At 40.9% G+C, this 20,863-nt stretch overlaps 1 protein-coding gene across 4 annotated transcripts in view; it reads right to left on the bottom strand.

Annotated features, from left to right (window-relative positions):
• Positions 1-496: 496 nt before the first annotated feature.
• LOC135558769 (histone-lysine N-methyltransferase 2C-like) overlaps positions 497-20,863 on the bottom strand; it is a 160,710-nt gene continuing 140,343 nt past the window's right edge. For all 4 annotated transcript variants that reach the window (XM_064992878.1, XM_064992879.1, XM_064992880.1 and 1 more), the window contains 6 exons: positions 20,414-20,556; positions 20,137-20,311; positions 19,094-19,210; positions 18,883-18,956; positions 2,408-2,516; positions 497-2,318 (listed from right to left, as the gene is read on the bottom strand). In XM_064992878.1, the coding sequence (XP_064848950.1) occupies positions 2,226-2,318; positions 2,408-2,516; positions 18,883-18,956; positions 19,094-19,210; positions 20,137-20,311; positions 20,414-20,556 (711 nt within the window). In that variant the 3' untranslated portion in view covers positions 497-2,225. The remainder of the gene's footprint in view (positions 2,319-2,407; positions 2,517-18,882; positions 18,957-19,093; positions 19,211-20,136; positions 20,312-20,413; positions 20,557-20,863) is intronic.

Genomic DNA, 20,863 nt, shown 5'->3' with positions numbered 1-20,863 from the left:
TTAACACATCAAGTTAGGGGTGTGAATACTTATCTAAATTACTTATTTCATTTTCAATACATTTGCAAACATTTCTAAAAATGTGTTCACATTGTCATTATAGGGTATTGTGTGTAGATGGGTGAGATTTTTTTTATCCATTTGGAATCAAGAAAATACTTTGAAGGCACTGTACATTACCTACCTCGTACCCCTGCACATCGACTCTGGTACATAGCCATGTTATTTTTATTTGTTAATCATTGTGTATTTATTCCTTGTGTCACTATTTCTTTAACTCTGCATTAGTGATGTGACCTGTAAGTAAGCATTTCAGTGTTAGTCTACACCTGTTGTTTATGAAGCATGTACGAAATAAAATTGTATTTGATTAAGTTACCTTATTTGGCCAGTGGGTGTCTTTCTTGAGCAGTGAACCACATTACTCTACTCCAGTGGGTTCAGTCCAATGGGTCAGTAAGATGTGTGTGATTTCAAAACGGCACACAACAAATAATTAAGATGTAAAATAGTTTATTTTGTAAATGCTTCTAAATTCAATTACACAAACTCCAAATCTCATTACTCTGTACACTTCAAAAGGCTGTTTTCAAAAAACATTTACTACTTTACAGGACCAAGAAAAATGTAGCACAAACACACTGGCAGGATGATGTCATTTTATACAAGAGAAGAAAAATATCCAAGAAATCATTTTGTTACAACCATTCATTGAGAAAATATATACAATTGAGTCTTCGGAAAGTTAAAAAAATACATGCCATATACATTACAAGTTCTAAGACTGTCTCCAAAATTTTACAGTCGACTTGAAATTGTGCACGCAAAACATCTTGCATTTTCTAACTATTGTAAGTGGCTTGTGAAGTGTCCATATCAGATACATTTCTCTTTTCAAAATATAGCACCACCAAATGTCCCAACCTTTTCCTCTGCAAGAAACATGATTATTTTTTTCCAGTACACCTTAATTTCAAATCGCCTGAAGCAGTAAGCAATGTTATCGGACGTCTGTACACAATTTCTATGTAAAAAAACAACACAAAAACAAGGTGGTATTCCTATGCCTATTTGGGTTAAAAAGAAGTTCAAATTGTGTTTGGGTGGTTTAAAAACCTTATTCACAGTCCTATAAAATCAAACCTGATTAACAGCAAAGATGTCAGAATGATGTCTTTCCCATTTTGAAATTCTGTAACCAATGACTCTTTTCTACACTCGTTAGTCACCAAAAATATTTCTTTTTGAGTGGTCAAAGTATGTGTAAATCACAAAAACACTACATTACAATACCATACTTTTAATAAACCAAAAATACTTTGAATTATTGTGGTTATTTTACAAATTCTGTACAGAATAATCATAATATATACTCTCAAACTGATATCCTGACATCCTTAAATAAATTGCAATGACAAAAAAAAAAAAACACCCAAACATCAAGAAGGTTAAGGTAGTATTTGGTCAGTTATTCCTATATTTTTCTTTATATACATTTGTACAAAAGTAAGAGCATTTCTTCAATCTTCAGAAAACTATCAGTTTAGCCTTCGTTTTACTGTCTCGTCATTTTGACAATAAAATTCATTCACTCAATAATAAATACAAAACGTCCTCTCGAATTTCACTCAAATCACATGACAGAAACCTATGATAAAACTGACTCATGGAATCAAGTATCTTAAAGTTGTGTGTACGTGTCTCTTTTTTTTTAGTGCAAGTTAATATTCCCTTCGCTGTAGTCATTGCTGTACATTCCCCATTCAGTGAATTCTACATTTAGTCAAACGGTTTTACATTTAAAGTTTTAAACAAAAGGGCCTGCCCTTAACAACCAATAAGGTCCGTGACCCACACAGTGCTCTCTTCTCATTCGCTGGTGGATTCTCTTCTGCACCCTATTGTATATCATCTCACTAATACACAGACACATCCACTCGTTGACAGAGGCCTTGTAATAAAACCCAGCCTCATGTAGTATGGCACAAATCACACATCTATCTGCTGTTGCTTCTTCCTGCTCACCTTTTTCTAAGTCCTCTCCTGTCCATCTTCAGTCTGTTTCCAAACATGGGACTCCATCCATGCATCGCTCTCAGGGTTTACTCAGGTCTTCCACTCATTCTAAGAAAGGACAGCCTGAAGCACCTCTCTGTCTACACAGAGATCAGGGCATCTGCATAATATGGAAAGGAATGCATTTGTTGTCATTTTTGTTTTCTTTTTCAGTTGATCCTTTTCCTGCAGTCCGCTGTTCCACAGTGACAGGCGATCTTGTGTTGGCCGTCCACACAGTCAAACTGGTAGTCAAAACACAGCTGGAAAATGCAGAGAAAATAGTGATGACAATGCAAAGGTCACTCATAGCATAGTAGGATATTTCCAATTGAAAGGAAAAAGAACACACCTCCTCTCCTTTCTCGATTCTGCGGTTGGAGGTGACGATGATTTTATAACCTCTTTCAAAGGTTACCACCTCAGCGACACAGTTCGGGGCACAAGAGTGATTGATGTACCTGTATAAGAAAACAAACACATAGCACATTATGATGCAATTTGTTTGTGTGACCAACTTTTGATTTAGTTCAGTCATTTTTCTTTTTCGGAGGGCTCAAAAACAAACAAATAAAAGCTTACAAAGGAAACCCTGACTCACCTCCCCCCCCAATTGTTCCTTGACTAGCACCATTCATTCTCACTGTCGATAATTCTAATGTCTTAACTTCTAATAGTAACTGTATCCACTGGTTAAATGGGAGACAGTGAGGTGGTTGCCATCTTAGAGCCCAAAAACTATTTGCATCAGTGTTGCCTGCCTACAGTAATCTTCATCTTTTGATTGAGAGATTCAGGGGGGCTATCAATAAGTAACATAAAAGACAGAAAGCATTGAATATTTAAATTCATGCACTTCTAAATTCATTTTGTAACTTTGCCCCAGTACATTTTAACTGCAGGGCACTCCCACATCATATAAAGGAATGTGTCTACCTGATTTAGGGGACACAATGAACAGTTGGGGAGTTGGGGCCAATTTCATCGTAAAACATTTCCTTGGTGTTAAATACAGTCTGAACAAATTTAAAATGTATAAATTGATGGTTCGGAATATGGGATGCTAAGGTCATATTTTTCCATATCCTGTTCCAGTTAAAAGCGTGGTTAAGATTAAATTAGATCTATGGACCATATTTTAATGGCTAGCCCAGAACAAGCTTAGTTTTTCATATTGTTGTATTTTGTCTGTATAATATATAAAGTTGTTTATATATTACACAGATCAGTCCTTTATATTATAGAGTCCAGATCATATATTTATGAATGCCATCATTGGATGGTTTGGTAGTTGGGGTTCCCAAGGGAATCCATAGGCCAGCATAAATGACCTCAGTTGTAAATGTAGAAAAAAGTAGTTGCCTGGTAATGTGTATGTATCTTTCAAATCTTGAAATGTTCTCAAAACATTAGGGTCCTTGATATTCCGTCTGCCCCCCTTGCAGATCCCCCCCCAACCCCAACCCCTCCCAATGGACATTTATTTTTCTACAGCGTAAATATGTATATATTATATTTGTTTTATTACTTAAATGTTATATATATATATATATATATATATATATATATATATATATATATATATATATATATATATATATATACACACACACAGTTGGGCAAAAAAGTATTTAGTCAGCCACCAATAGTGCAAGTTCTCCCACTTAAAAAGATGAGGCCTGTAATTTTCATCATAGGTACACTTCAACTATGACAGACAAAATGAGAAAATAAATAAATAAAATTCTCTATATTTTGTTATATACCCTTTGTTGGCAATGACAGAGGTCAAATGTTTTCTGTAAGTCTTCACAAGGTTTTCACACACTGTTGCTGGTATTTTGGCCCATTCATCCATGCAGATCTCCTCTAGAGCAGTGATGTTTTGGGGCTGTTGCTGGGCAACACGGACTTTCAACTCCCTCCAAAGATTTTCTATGGGGTTGAGATCTGGAGACTGGCTAGGCCACTCCAGGACCTTGAAATGCTTCTTACGAAGCCACTCCTTCGTTGCCCGGGCAGTGTGTTTGGGATCATTGTCATGCTGAAAGACCCAGCCACGTTTCATCTTCAATGCCCTTGCTGATGGAAGGAGGTTTTCACTCAAAATCTAACGATACATGAACCCATTCATTCTTTCCTTTACACGGATCAGTCGTCCTGGTCCCTTTGCAGAAAAACAGCCCCAAAGCATGATGTTTCCACCCCCATGCTTCACAGTAGGTATGGTGTTCTTTGGATGCAACTCAGCATTCTTTGTCCTCCAAACACATTTTTACCAAAAAGTTATATTTTGGTTTCATCTGACCATATGACATTCTCCCAATCTTCTTCTGGATCATCCAAATGCTCTCTAGCAAACTTCAGACGGGCCTGGACATGTACTGGATTAAGCAGGGGGACACGTCTGGCACTGCAGGATTTGAGTCCCTGGCGGCGTAGTGTGTTACTGATGGTAGGCTTTGTTACTTTGGTCCCAGCTCTCTGCAGGTCATTCATTAGGTCCCCCCGTGTGGTTCTGGGATTTATGCTCACCGTTCTTGTGATCATTTTGACCCCACGGGGTGAGATCTTGCGTGGAGCCCCAGATCGAGGGAGATTATCAGTGGTCTTGTATGTCTTCCATTTCCTAATAATTGCTCCCACAGTTGATTTCTTCAAACCAAGCTGCTTACCTATTGCAGATTCAGTCTTCCCAGCCTGGTGCAGGTCTACAATTTTGTTTCTGGTGTCCTTTGACAGCTCTTTGGTCTTGGCCATAGAGGAGTTTGGAGTGTGACTGTTTGAGGTTGTGGACATTTGTCTTTTATACTGATAACAGGTGCCATTAATACAGGTAACGAGTGGAGGACAGAGGAGCCTCTTAAAGAAGAAGTTACAGGTCTGTGAGAGCCAGAAATCTTGCTTGTTTGTAGGTGACCAAATACTTATTTTCCACCATAATTTGCGAATAAATTCATAAAAAAAATACTAAAATGTGATTTTCTTTTCTCATTTTGTCTGTCATAGTTGAAGTGTACATATGATGAAAATTACAGGCCTCATCTTTTTAAGTGAGAGAACTTGCACAATTGGTGGCTGACTAAATAATTTTTTGCCCCACTGTATGTTATGTTATGTTACGTTATGTGTATGCATATGTATATATATATAAATAAATTGAAAAAAATAGTGCATTCGGAAAGTATTCAGACCCCTGGACTTTTTCTGCAGCACTGAAGATCCCCAAGAACAATTTGGAAAGATGAACAGTGCAAAGTAGAGAGATCCTTGAGGAAAACCTGCTCCAGAGCACTCAGGACCTCAGACTGGGGTGAAGTTCACCTTCCAACAGGACAACAACCCTAAGACACATCCAAGACAACACAAGAGTGGCTTCAGGACAAGTGTCCTCTGAATGTCCTTGAGTGGCCCAGCCACTGACTAGACTTGAACCCGATCGAACATCTCTGGAGAGACCTGAAAATAGCTGTGCAGCGACGCTCCCCATCCAACCTGATAGAGCGTGAGAGGATCTGCAGAGAATAGAGGAAACTCCCCAAATACAGGTGTGCCAAGCTTATAGCGTCATACCCAAGAAGACTCGAGGCTGGAATCGCTGCCAAAAGCTCAACAAAGTACTGAGTAAAAGGGTTTAAATACATGTGATATCAGGTTATTGTTTTTAAAACATTTGCAGAAATGTCTAAAAACCAATTTTTGCTTTGTCATTGTGCTGTTTTGTGTGTAGATTGAAAAAAACAATTGAATACATTTTAGAATAAGGCTGTTAAAGCAACTACAGTGCCTTGCGAAAGTATTCGGCCCCCTTGAACTTTGCCACATTTCAGGCTTCAAACATAAAGATATAAAACTGTATTTTTTGTGAAGAATCAACAACAACTGGGACACAACCATGAAGTGAAACGACATTTATTGGATATTTCAACCTTTTTTAACAAATCAAAAACTGAAAAATTGGGCGTGCAAAATAATTCAGCCCCCTAAAGTTAATACTTTTTAGCACCACCTTTTGCTGCGATTACAGCTGTAAGTCGCTTGGGTTATGTCTCTATCAGTTTTTCACATCGAGAGACAAATGTTTTCCCATTCCTCCTTGCAAAACAGCTCGAGCTCAGTGAGGTTTGTGAACAGCAATTTTCAGTTCTTTCCACAGATCCTCGATTGGATTCAGGTCTGGACTTTGACTTGGCCATTCTAACACCTGGATATGTTTATTTTTGAACCATTCCATTGTAGATTCTGCTTTATGTTTTGGATCATTGTCTTGTTGGAAGGCAAATCTCCATCCCAGTCTCAGGTCTTTTGCAGACTCCATCAGGTTCTCTTCCAGAATGGTCCTGTATTTGGCTCCATCCATCTTACCATCAATTTTAACCATCTTCCCTGTCCCTGCTGAAGAAAAGCAGGCCCAAACCATGATGCTGCCACCACCATGTTTGACAGTGGGGATGATGTGTTCAGGGTGATGAGCTGTGTTGCTTTTACGCCAAACGTAATGTTTTGCATTGTTGCCAAAAGGTTCAATTTTGGTTTCATCTGACCAGAGCACCTTCTTTCACATGTTTGGTGTGTCTCCCAGGTGGCTTGTGGCAAACTTTAAACAACACTTTTCATGGATATCTTTAAGAAATGGCTTTCTTCTTGCCATTCTTCCATAAAGGCCAGATTTGTGCAATAGACGACTGATTGTTGTCCTATGGACAGAGTCTCCCACCTCAGCTGTAGATCTCTGCAGTTCATCCAGTGATCATGGGCCTCTTGGCTGCATCTCTGATCAGTCTTCTCCTTGTATGAGCTGAAAGTTTAGAGGGACGGCCAGGTCTTGGAAGATTTGCAGTGGTCTGATACTCCTTCCATTTCAATATTAATCGCTTGCACAGTGCTCCTTGGGATGTTTTAAGCTTGGGAAATATTTTTGTATCCAAATCCGGCTTTAAACTTCTTCACAACAATATCTCGGACCTGCCTGTTGTGTTCCTTGTTCTTCATGATGCTCTCTGCGCTTTTAATGGACCTCTGAGACTATCACAGTGCAGGTGCATTTATACGGAGACTTGATTACACACAGGTGGATTGTATTTATCATCATTAGTCATTTAGGTCAACATTGGATCATTCAGAGATCCTCACTGAACTTCTGGAGAGAGTTTGCTGCACTGAAAGTAAAGGGGCGGAATAATTTTGCACGCCCAATTTTTCAGTTTTTGATTTGCTGAAAAAGTTTGAAATATTCAATAAATGTCGTTCCACTTCATGATTGTGTCCCACTTGTTGATTCTTCACAAAAAAATACAGTTTTATATCTTCATGTTTGAAGCCTGAAATGTGGCAAAAGGTCGCAAAGTTCAAGGGGGCCGAATACTTTCGCAAGGCACTGTATATACACAAACACACACATTTGAAGTCGGAAGTTTACATACACATTAGCCAAATACATTTAAACTCAGTTCGTTACAATTCCTGACATTTCATCAGAGTAAAAACTCTCCGTCTTAGGTCTGTTAGGATCTCCACTTTATTTTAAGAATGTGAAATGTCAGAATAATAGTAGAGCAAATGATTTATTTCAGCTTTTATTTCTTTCATCACATTCCCAGTGGGTCAGAAGTTTACATACACTCAATTAGTATTTGGTAGCATTGCCTTTAAATTGTTTAACTTGGGTCAAACGTTTCGGGTAGCCTTCCACAAGCTTCCCACAATAAGTTGGGTGAATTTTGGCCCATTCCTCCTGACAGAGCTGGTGTAACTGAGTCAGGTTTGTAGGCCTCCTTGCTTGCACACACTTGATCAGTTCTGCCCACAAGTTTTCTATGGGATTGAGGTCAGAGCATTGTGATGGCCACTCCAATAACTTGACTTTGTTGTCCTTAAGCCATTTTGCCACAACTTTGGAAGTATGCATGGGGTCATTGAGCATATGGAAGACACATTTGCAACCAAGCTTTAACTGATGTCTTGAGATGTTACTTCAATATATCCACATAATTATCCTTCCTCATGCTGCCATCTATTTTGTGAAGTGCACTAGGCCCTCCTGCAGAAAAGCACCTCCACAACATGATGCTGCCACCCCTGTGCCCCACGGTTGGGATGGTGTTCTTCGGCTTGCAAGCTTCCCCCTTTTTCCTCCAAACATAACGATGGTCATTACGGCCAAACAGTTCTATTTTTGTTTCATCAGCCCAGAGGACATTTCTCAAAAAAGTATGATCTTTGTCCCCATGTGCAGTTGCAAACCGTAGTCTGGCTTTTTTTATGGCGGTTTTGGAGCAGTGGCTTCTTCCTTGCTGAGCGGCCTTTCAGGTTATGTTGAAATACGACTCGTTTTACTGTGGATATAGATACTTTTGTACCTGTTTCATCCAGAATCTTCACAAGGTCCTTGCTGTTGTTCTGGGATTGATTTGCACTTTTTGCACCAAAGTATGTTAATCTCTAGGAGACAGAATGCATCTCCTTCCTGAGAGGTATGACGGCTGCATGGCCCCATGGTGTTTATACTTGCGTACTATTATTTGTACAGACAAACGGTGGTAACTTCACGTGTTTGGAAATTGTTCCCAAGAAAGAACCAAACTTGTGGAGGGCTACAATTTTCTTTCTGAGATTTTGGCTGATATCTTCTGAATTTCCCATGATGTCAAGCAAAGAGGAACTGAGTTTGAAGGTAAGCCTTGAAATACATCCACAGGTACACCTCCAATTGACTAAAATAGTGTCAATAAGCCTATCAGAAGTTCTAAAGCCATAACTTCATTTTCTGGAATTTTCCAAGCTGTTTAAAGGCACAGTCAACTTAGTGTATGTAAACCTCTGTGGTTAATCACATTTTTTGGAAAGCTGAGCTCAATCTCACTAGCCACACCTAGGCCTGATTACTGCCAGACCTGTTGAATCAAGAACTCACTTAAATAGAACCTGTCTGACAAAGTGAAGTAGGCCAAAAGATCTCAAAAAGCAAGACATCATGCCGCGATCCAAAGAAGTTCAGGAACAGATGACAAAGTAATTGACATGTATCAGTCCGGAAAGGGTTACAAAGCCATTTATAAAGCTTTGGGACTCCAGCAAACCACAGTAAGAGCCATTATCCACAAATGGAGAACATTTGGAACAGTGGTGAACCTTCCCAGGAGTGGCCGGCCTACCAAAATTACCCCAAGAGCGCAGCGACAACTCATCCAAGAGGTCACAAAAGAACCCACAACAACATCTAAAGAACTGCAGGCTTCACTTGCCTCAGTTAAGGTCAGTGTTCATGACTTAATCATAAGAAAGAGACTGGGCAAAAATGGCATCCATGGCAGAGTTCCAAGGAGAAAACCACTGCTGACCAAAAAGAACATAAAGGCTCGTCTCACTTTTGGCAAAAAAACATCTTGATAATCTTGATAATATTCTCTGGACTGATGAGACAAAAGTTGAACTTTTTTGGAAGGTGTGTGTCCCGTTCCATCTGGTGTAAAAGTAACACAGCATTTCCGAAAAGAACATCGTACCAACAGTCAAATATGGTGGTGGTAGTGTGATGGTCTGGGGCTGCTTTGCTGCTTCAGAACCTGGACGACTTGCTGTGATTGATGGAACCATGAATTCTGCTCTCTACCAAAAAATCCTCAAGGAGAATGTCCAGCCATCTGTTTGTGACTTCAAGCTGAAGCGCACTTGGGTTCTGTAGCAGGACAATGATCCAAAACATACCAGCAAGTCCACCTCTGAATGGCTTACAAAAACAAAATGAAGGTTTTAGATTGGCCTAGTCAAAGTCCGGACTTGAATCTGATTGAGATGCTGTGGCGTGACCTTAAAAATGCGGTTCATGCTCGAAAACCCTCCAATGTGGCTGAATTAAAACACTTCTGCAAAGAGTGGGCCAAAATTCCTCCACAGCAATGTGACAGACTCATTGCCAGTTATCGCAAACGCTTGATTGCACTTGTTGCTGCTGAGGGTGGCACAACCAGTTATTAGGTTTAGGGGGCAATTACCTTTTCACATAGGGCCATGAAGGTTTGGATAGCTTTTTTTCCCTTAATAAATAAAAATATCACTTAAAAAAATGCATTTTGTGTTTACTTGGGTTATATTTGTGTAATATTTATACATGTTTGATGATTTGAAACATTTAAGTGTGACAAATGTGGAAAACAATAAGAAATCGTGAAGGGGCAAATACTTTTTCACAGAACTGTGTATGCAGATGATAAAGTCATATAATCATGTGCTCCTTCTCTGGGTCAGGCTGTTGAAGAGCTCAAGACTGCTTTTCAGTCACTGCAGGCCTCCCTTTATGGCTCAAATTGGTCTTGAATGTACAAAAAACTAAATTCATGATCTTTAGCAGAGCTCGAACTCTGCCAGAAAATGTTAGCATTGTCACATCTGGTGGCTTATCCTTTGAAAAAATGGCGTCCTACAAATACCTAGAGTTGAAGTCGGAAAGTTTACATACTTAGGTTGGAGTCATTAAAACTAATTTCTCAACCACTGCACAAATGTCTTGTTAACAAACTATAGTTTTGGCAAGTCGGTTAGGACATCGACTTCGTGCATGACAAGCCATTTTCCAACAATTGTTTACAGACAGATTAATTCACTGTATCACAATTCTAGTGGGTCAGAAGTTTACATACACTAAGTTGACTGACTTTTAAACAGCTTGGAAATTCCAGAAAATGATGCCATGGCTTTAGAAGCTTCTATTAGGCTAATTGACATAATTTGAATAAATTGGAGGTGTACCTGTGGATGTATTTCAAGGCCTACCTTCAAACTCAGTGCCTCTTTGCATGACATCATGGGAAAATCAAAAGAAATCAAGTGTCGACCTCCACAAGTCTGGTTCATTCTTGGGAGCAATTTCATCTGTACAAACAATAGTACGCAGGTATAAACACCATGGGACCACACAGCTGTTATACCACTAAGGAAGGGGACGTGTTCTGTCTACTAGAGATGAACGTACTTGGTGCGAAAAGTGCAAATCAATCCCAGAACAACAGCAAAGGACCTTGTGAAGATGCTGGAGGAAACAGGTACAAAAGTATCTATATTCACAGTAAAACGAGTCGTATATCGACATAACCTGAAATGCCGCTCAGCAAGGAAGAAGCCACTCCTCCAAAAGCGCCATAAAAAAAAAGCCAGACTACGGTTTGCAACTGCAAATGGGGACAAAGATACTTTTTGGAGAAATGTCCATCTGGGCTGATAAAACAAAATTAGAACTGATTGGCAATAATGACTATTGTTATGTTAGGTGAAAAACGGGGGACGCTTGCAAGCCAAAGATCACCATCAAAATTGTGAAGCACAGGGGTGGCAGCATCATGTGGGGGTGCTTTGCTGCAGGAGGGAATGGTGCACTTCACAAAATAGATGGCATCATGAGAAGGAAAATTTGGTGGATATATTGAAGCAACATCTCAAGACATCAGTCAGGAAGTTAAAGCTTGGTCGCAAATGGGTCTTCCAAATGGACAATGACCCCAAACATACTTCCAAAGTTGTGGCAAAACGGCTTAACCTCTTGAAACTCCCCATCCCGGATCCGGGATTGTGACTAAGCCTCAGGCTCATTAGCATAACGCAACGTTAACGATTTCTGAAAATCGCAAATAAAATTAAAATAATGCGTTTGCTCTCAAGCTTAGCCTTTTCTTAACAACACTGTCATCTCAGATTTTCAAAATATGCTTTTGAACCATAGAAATTGACTAATTTGTGTAAGAGTATGCAAAGCTAGCATAGCATTTTGTGTAGCATGTAGCACGCAACATTTTCACAAAAGCCAGATAACCAAATAAATAAAATCATTTACCTTTGAAGAGCTTCTGATGTTTTCAATGAGGAGACTCCCAGCCACATACCAGATGCGCAGTGTTTCCTGAAAGCGTCTGTGTGTAGGAGAAATCGTTCCGTTTTCTACATTGCGCCTGGCTACCGAAACGAACCGAAAATGCAGTCACCTACAACGTGAAACTTTTTCCGGATTAACTACATAATATCGACCGAAACATGGCAAACGTTGTTTGGAATCAATCCTCAAGGTGTTTTTTCACATATCTCTTCATTGACATGCAGTTCGTGGAAGCTTGCTTCTCTCTCTGTGCCCCATGGAAAAATACTGGCAGGTGACTTTTGCGCACCAATTTCGGCGCAGGACACCGGGCGGACACGTGGTAAATGTGGTCTCTTATGGTCAATCTTCCAACGATCTGCCTACAAATACGTCACAATGCTGCAGACACCTTGGGGAAACGACAGAAAGGGCATTCTCATTCCTCTCGCATTCACAGCCATATAAGGAGACAAGGGAAAACAGAGCCTCAAAAATCCTGTTCATTTCCTGGATGCCGTCTCATCTTGGTTTTGCCTGAAGCTCACGTTCTAGGGCACGCATAGAAAATATCTTTGTATTTCTGGACACGTCAGAGTGTTTTCTTTCGAATCGTAGCAATTATATGCATAGTCGAGCATCTTTTTGTGACAAAATATCTTGTTTAAAACGGGAACGTTTTTCATCCAAAAATGAAATTGCGCCCCTAGAGTTTCAACGGGTTAAGGACAACAAAGTCAATGTATTGGAGTGGCCATCACAAAGCCCTGGCCTTAATCCTATAGAAAATGTGTGAGCAATACTGAAAAAGCGTGTGCGAGCAAGGAGGCCTAAAAACCTGACTCAGTTACACCAGCTCTGTCAGGAGGAAAGGAGGCAAATCATTTTTCACAGCACTGTATGTACATGATTGTATAGTTAGTAACAATGCATATATAATAAACAGAGAGTAGCAGCAGCGTAAAATAGGGGTTGGGAAGGGGGCACACAATGCAAATAGTCCGGGTAGCCATTTGATTACCTGTTCAGGAGTCTTATGGCATGGGGGCAAAACATTTTGAGAAGCCTTTTTGTCTGTCCTAGACTTGGCACTCCGGTACCGTTTGCCATGCAGTAGTAGAGAGAACAGTCTGGTGTGGCTGGGGTCTTTGACAATTTTTAGGGCCTTCCTTTGACACTGCCTGGTGTAGAGGTCCTGGATGGCAGGCAGCTTAGCCCCAGTGATGTACTGGACCGTACGCACTAACCTCAGCAACCAGTCACGATGCTCTCGATGTTGCAGCTGTAGAACCTTGAGGATCTCAGGACCCATACCAAATCCTTTTAGTCTTGGTTACGTTGAGGGATAGGTTGTTATTCAGGTTGTTATTCTGGCACCACCCGGCCACTGTTGTGTCGTCTGCAAACTTAATTATGGTGTTGGAGTCGTGCCTGGCCATGCAGTCGTGGGTGAACAGGGAGTACAGGAGGGGACTGAACACGCACCCCTGGGGGGCTTCAGTGTTGAGGATCAGCGTGGCAGATGTGTTGCTACCTACCCTCACCACTTGGGGGCAGCCGGTCAGGAAGTCCAGGATCCAGTTGCAGAGGGAGGTGTTTAGTCCTAGGGTCCTTAGCTTAGTGATGAGCTTTGAGGGCATTATGGTGTTGAATGCTGAGCTCAAGTCAATGAATAGCATTCTCACATAAGTGTTCCTTTTGTCCAGGTGGGAAAGGGCAGTGTGGAGTGCAATAGAGATTGCATCATCCGTGGATCTGTTTGGGCAGTATGCAAATTGGAGTGAGTCCAGGGTATCTGAGACAATGGTGTTGATGTGAGCCATTACCATCCTTTCAAAGCACTTCATAATTATGGACGTGAGTGCTACAGAACTGTAGTCATTTAGGCAGTTTGCCTTTGTGTTCCCGGGCACAGGGACTATGGTGGTCTGCTTGAAACATGTTGGTATTACAGACTCAATCAGGGACATGTTGAAAATGTCAGTGAAGTCACCTGCCAGTTGGTCAGCACATGCCCGGAGCACACATTCCGGCAATCCGTCTGGCAACCTTGTGTATGTTGACCTGTATAAAGGTCTTAATCACGTCGGCTACGGAAAGGGTGATCACACAGTCGTCTGGAACAGCTGTCGCTCTCATGCATGCCTCAGTGTGGCTTGCCTCGAAGCGAGCATAGAAGCAATTTAGCTTGTCTGGTAGGCTCAGGTCACTGGGCAGCTTGCGGCTCTGCTTCCCTTTGCGGCTCTGCTTCCCTTTGTAGTGTAATAGTTTGCAAGCCCTGCAAAATATAGAGACTTCCTTAGATTTTGTGCACAAGCTGTTGTTTACAAATATGCATAGACTGCCCCCCTCGTCTTACCGGAGTGTGCTGTTCTATGTTGCCGGTGCAGTGTATATCCCGCTAGCGGAATATCCATGTCATCATTCAGCCACGATTCCATGAAACATAGGATATTACAGTTTTTGATGCCCCGTTGGTAGGATATTTGTGATCGTACCTCGTCCAATTTATTGTCCAATGATTGCACGTTGGCGAGTAATATTGACGGCAACGGCAGCTTTCCCACTTGCCTTCTGCCCGTCCTCACGAGGCATCCCGCTCTGTGTCCTCTGTACCGGTGTTTCTTCCTCTTGCAAATAACGGGGATTTTGGCCCTGTCAGGTGTTTGGAGAATGTCCTGTGTGTCTTGCTTGTTGAAAAAAAAAATCATTGTCTAATCCGAGGTGAGTGATCTCTGTCCAGATATCCAGAAGCTCTATTTTGCCGTAAGATACGGTTACAGAAACATTATGTACAAAATTAGTTAAAAATAACACGAAAAAAAGCACATGATAGCACAATTGGTTGGGCGCCCGTAAAACTGCTGCCGTTTCTTCCGGTGCCATTTTAACAATTCACGGTATTAGAGCGGCCCACACAAAGCCCTGACCTCAATCCCTGAAAAAGCATGTGCGAGCAAGGAGGCCTACAAACCTGACTCAGTTACATCAGCTCTGTCAGGAGGAATGGGCCAAAATTCTCCCAACTTGTTGTGGGAAGCTTGTGGAAGGCTACCCGAAATGTTTGACCCAATTTAAACAATTTAAAGGCAATGCTACCAAATACGAATTGAGCGTATGTAAACTTCTGACCCACTGGGAATGTGATGAAAGAAATAAAAGCTGAAATAAATCATTCTCTCTATTATTATTCTGACATTTCACATTCTTAAAATAAAGTGGTGATCCTAACTGACCGAAGACAGGGATTTTTTTACTAGGTTTAAATGTCAGGAATTAAGAAAAACTGAGCTGAAATGTATTACTTAAATGTAAATGTAAATGTATTTGGGTGTATGTAAACATCTGACTTCAACTGTACATACATACAGTGCCTTGCGAAAGTATTCGGCACCCTTGGAACTTTGCGACCTTTTGCCACATTTCAGGCTTCAAACATAAAGATATAAAACTGTATTTTTTTTGTGAAGAATCAACAACAAGTGGGACACAATCATGAAGTGGAACGACATTTATTGGATATTTCAAACTTTAACAAATCAAAAACTGAAAAATTGGGCGTGCAAAATTATTCAGCCCCCTGAAGTTAATACTTTGTAGCGCCACATTTTGTTGCGATTACAGCTGTAAGTCGCTTGGGGTATGCCTCTATCAGTTTTGCACATCGAGAGACTGAAATTTTTTCCCATTCCTCCTTGCAAAACAGCTCGAGCTCAGTGAGGTTAGATGGAGAGCATTTGTGAACAGCAGTTCAGAACAGCAGTTCAGTTCAGTTCTTTCCACAAATTCTCGATTGGATTCAGGTCTGGACTTTGACTTGGTCCTTCTAACACCTGGATATGTTTATTTTTGAACCATTCCATTGTAGATTTTGCTTTATGTTTTGGATCATTGTCTTGTTGGAAGACAAATCTCCGTCCCAGTCTCAGGTTTTTTGCAGACTCCATCAGGTTTTCTTCCAGAATGGTCCTGTATTTGGCTCCATCCATCTTCCCATCAATTTTAACCATCTTCCCTGTCCCTGCTGAAGAAAAGCAGGCCCAAACCATGATGCTGCCACCACCATGTTTGACAGTGGGGATGGTGTGTTCAGGGTGATGAGCTGTGTTGCTTTTACGCCAAACAACGTTTTGCAATGTTGCCAAAAAGTTCAATTTTGGTTTCATCTGACCAGAGCACCTTCTTCCACATGTTTGGTGTGTCTCCCAGGTGGCTTGTGGCAAACCTTAAACAACACTTTTTATGGATATCTTTAAGAAATGGCTTTCTTCTTGCCACTCTTCCATAAAGGCCAGATTTGTGCAATATACGACGGATTGTTGTCCTATGGACAGAGTCTCCCACTTCAGCTGTAGATCTCTGCAGTTCATCCAGAGTGATCATGGGCCTCTTGGCTGCATCTCTGATCAGTCTTCTCCTTGTATGAGCTGAAAGTTTTAGAGGGACGGCCAGGTCTTGGTAGATTTGCAGTGGTCTGATACTCCTTCCATTTCAATATTATCGCTTGCACAGTGCTCCTTGGGATGTTTAAAGCTTGGGAAATCTTTTTGTATCCAAATCCGGCTTTAAACTTCTTCACAACAGTATCTCAGACCTGCCTGGTGTGTTCCTTGTTCTTCATGATGCTCTCTGCGCTTTTAACGGACCTCTGAGACTATCACAGTGCAGGTGCATTTATACGGAGACTTGATTACACACAGGTGGATTGTATTTATCCAAATCCACTTCAATCATTGTAGATGAAGTTGAGGAGTCAGGTTAGGATTTTTAAGCCTCGAGACAAATGAGACATGGATTGTGCATGTGAATATTGTGTAAGGTGAATAGGCAAGACAAAAGATGTGCCTTGAACGGGATATGGTAGTAGGTGGAAAAAAATGCACTAGAAGACCATCCTATCTCAAAATGCAGTACGGTATTAGGTGGCAGACGGTTTGTGTCAAGAATTGCAGCGCTGCTGGGATTTCACGCTCAACAGTTTCCAGTGTGTATCAAAAATGGTCCACTACCCAAAGGATATCCAGCCAACTTGACAACTGTGAGAAGCATTGGAGCCAACATTGGCCAGCATCCCTGTGGAATGCTTTTGACACCTTGTAAAGTCTATGCCCCAACTAATTGAGATTGTTTTGAGGGTGGGGGTGCAACTCAATATTAGGAAGGAGTTTCTAATGTTTTGTACATTCAGTGATTTTTTTATGACTTCATCGGTGTTGCTTATTTTATAAAGTAAAGTACAGCTGTGTCTATCGCTATACAGACACAGCTGGCCTCCTGGCCTGGGACTGGCACTGCTGGTGATTATGGCTATATGCATCTGCAATGTCATAGCCTTGCCCTTGTATGTCAAGTTTTGCACAAAAAAATACACTCATATTCCTGGAAATACAATTTCAAGTTTGGTACAGACAGTCCTCCTACGTATTTTCAGTCTTTTAGTTCTGTATCTATGGATGTGACCCAGTCGTTCTCTCTAAATGTTCCATTGCCATACTGACGTGCAAACTTCTTATCCCCTGCTTGCGAGCTAGCCAACTACGGCTCACTTACAGTCACATTAAAAAGTACAGCCAGAATAAGTGCAAAAGTCGCATTTGCATTTGTTTAAGATGTTTTCAAGTGACATTTATTTGCATACATCCATAACGATGACCTAATGAGGCACTATTTTGCCTGGCATAGAAAATGTGCTCACTCGCCAGGACGCTGTTGTTCAGAGGAGCTAGCCAACAACACAGCTACAGTAACACAAATCACTTCATATTGAAGCTGGAAAGACCACAAACTACAGTAGCTGCTCTTCGTTTCGTTCTACCTTTTTCCAATTGACATTTCTTTGTGTATATATATATATATATCCATAAAAATGAAGCCAGCTGATTCATGATTTTGACTGGCTGAGAAACACTGCCTGTCTGTCTCATCCCGACTCGTTCATTACTGTAGGACAGCTGGAGATCAAATTTGAATATTGAAACATAGTTGCAAATGAATATTGAAACAATGTTGCAAATGTCAGAGACAGACAGCAAGGTTTATACAAATGACAAATCTCTGCTGTTGAAAACTAAATGTTAGTATAAAAGAAATGTGAGATAATGTCAAGATGCTTTTTATAGTGAAGATCAAGTGTATAAATTTCTTGGCATTCAGGATTAGACCCACCCATTGTATAAAGTACTTTAATCATATGAATTCAATTTGAGGCAATTCCCATATGTTCCAAAATAGGCCAGATATGAGCATTCTAGTTTATCAAAAGCTGTTTCTGCACCGAGAGATACAGCATCCCAAGGAGCTATTGTTTTTGATGAAGCATTTAAGATATGTAATAGTCGATGGAGATTATACCAGGATAAACGCTTTTTAACAAACCCGCTTTGGTCCGTGTGGATCAATTTGGGTAAATTGAGATAAGATGACAACATTCAGGAAAACGGTTTAATATCTGTGTTTATAAAAGATAGGGGGCGATAGTGAAAACACTTGGTGGCATCCTTACCTTCTTTTTTAATAAAAGCGAAATTAGTGCCATGGTCACATCTCTGCTAAATGAACCTTTGTGAACGGCTGTATAAATCATTACGAGCAATAGTGGACCTAATTGATTCAGAAATGTTGGATAGCATGAATTATGTGGTATTGTGTGTAGATTGATGAGGAAGAAAAACTAACTGAGCAATCTGGGGAGAAAGGCCTTGGTCAGGGAAGTGACAAAAAAGGTGCTTCAACAAAATACTGAGTAAAGGGTCTGAATACTTATGTAAATGTGAAAGTTTTTTGTGTGTGTGTGTAGATTGATGAGAAAAAAACTATAACGTAACAAAATGTGGAAAAAGTTGAGGGATCTGAATACTTTACGACTGTACATACTGAGCCCTGTGAATTATTGCAACCATCCTAACATTGAAGTGACAAATAAATCAGGTAAGGTTAGAATGTGAATCAGGTTGAATTTGACTACGTAAAATAATTATGCTTACCTTGCCAGACCTCCTGTCTGACTGGCATCAACAACACGTTCACTGTCGATGCGGAACATGAACACTCCACGATTCTGCAGAGGCAAAAGTAACCACTTAGACCAACAGTCATCACATGAGAGAATACAGCAAATATATATTCACAACACAGTAAGTACAGATACTAGAGCCTTAAGTAATTATTATTTTTTTTTTTTTTAAAGATTTGCACCTGAGATTTGTAAGTCCTTTGCTTCTTGATGGCCACCTCGTTGCGGAGGACGGTTCCATTGTATTCAATCACCATGGTGTTCTTCTCTATGTCCCTGGCAGCATACAGACCCAGGCCCTGTGGACACAACCAGAAAATGTGTCTACAGTACGTTCAACAGTAAGAGTCCCTTTACTCTCATGCTGTCATACTTCAGTCTTATATTCCATCCGCTACTTAAGAACAGGAATGCAAGAGTGCAGAGTAGGGTTGGGCGGTAATTCAGATTTTCATACTGTCATACAATTTCTATTCCATACCGGGGTTTTCACACACAAAACTATAAGCCAACATGGATCTTGATCCAAGAGGGGATTGAATGTCTCTGCTGTGATCGAGAAGCTTGATCTTATTTGGCACATCTACAGTGCCGTGAAAAAGTATTTGCCCTATTTCTAATATTTGCATCTATTTTACACTTTATGTAAGCACATATTCAACAAACCCTAAAGTTAGATAGAAGGAACCAGAGTTTTCAAATATAATAATGTGATACTTATGTAATTAACAAAGTTATGCAACACTAAAATGGCTAAAAAGTAACACATTTCACGTTTTGGAATGGACTATTCAAAGTTCAGACCTAACCAGACTTCATGCTTTAAAGAACCCACAAATAATCGCTGAGTTAAAGCAGTTCTGCATGGAACAGTGGGCCAAAATTCCGCCACATTGATGTGAGAGACTAATCAACAACTACAAGAAGTGTTTAGTTGGAGTCATTGCAGCTAAAGGTGGAACAACCAGTTACTGAGTTTAAGGGGGCACTGGGTGTTGCAAAACTTTGTTTATGAAATAAATATGGAACTGTTGTGTTATTTGTTCACTCAGGTTCACTTTATCTCATATTTGGTTTTGGTTGAAGGTCTAATTACATAGAGATTTTGAAAGGGGGAACATACTTTTCACAGCTCTTAACTTAGTTATAAGCAGTGGCGTAGCATGCACCCCCTCGCAGCCCTGGCCAAGTGCTGAAGTTAGAGGATCATGTCCCCTAGACCCACCTGGATCTTGGAAGCAGCGAGATAGACGTTGGCCCTCCACTCACTCTTCATCCAGCGGTACTGAGAGGACCTGTGGTGCACAGTGGGGGGCTTGGTGTAGGGGACGCCTCCCTCCCCCTGGGCTGTGTTCTGGCACCTGGAGGTGGTACTGGTGTTTCTGGATACTGGCTGGGGCCTATAGGAGTGAATGTGTGTGTGTGTATTCTGTTATAAAGATAACTTGTGCTAAGTATATTACATCCACAGACTTGAAACAATGTTAATTCCTCCACAATACCTTATGACAACGGCAGTGAATGGGGAGCTGGTTTTGGGCATGGCGCGGGCGCTGCCAGAAGGGTTGAAGATCAGGGGCAGCTCCATCAGAGGGTTACGTCCGTAACGGAAGGTGTACCTGTCACAGGCCTCCACCCCTGGGAGCTGGAACACAACCAGCAGCACAGGGAAATGAGCCTGGAACACTCCTCCTCACTTCAGTGTCTACAACAGAGGCCGGCCGATTAATCGGCAGTTTTCATAACAATCGGTAATCTGCCTTTTTGGACGCCGATTATAGCTGATTACATTGCAATCCACAAGGAAACTGTGTGGCATGTTGACCACCTGTTATGCGAGCGCAGTGTCAAAAGGACTTTGTGGCTGCAAGGAGCCAAGGTAAGTTGCTCGCTTGCATTAAACGAATCTTATAAAAACTATAAATCTTCACATAATCACTAGTTAACTACAC

The sequence above is a fragment of the Oncorhynchus masou genome, chromosome 17 (assembly GCF_036934945.1).
Source record: "Oncorhynchus masou masou isolate Uvic2021 chromosome 17, UVic_Omas_1.1, whole genome shotgun sequence".
In the NCBI taxonomy this organism is placed as follows: domain Eukaryota; kingdom Metazoa; phylum Chordata; class Actinopteri; order Salmoniformes; family Salmonidae; genus Oncorhynchus; species Oncorhynchus masou.
Note: the sequence above shows the minus strand (reverse complement) of the source record. Positions and strands in the feature narration are given on the sequence as shown.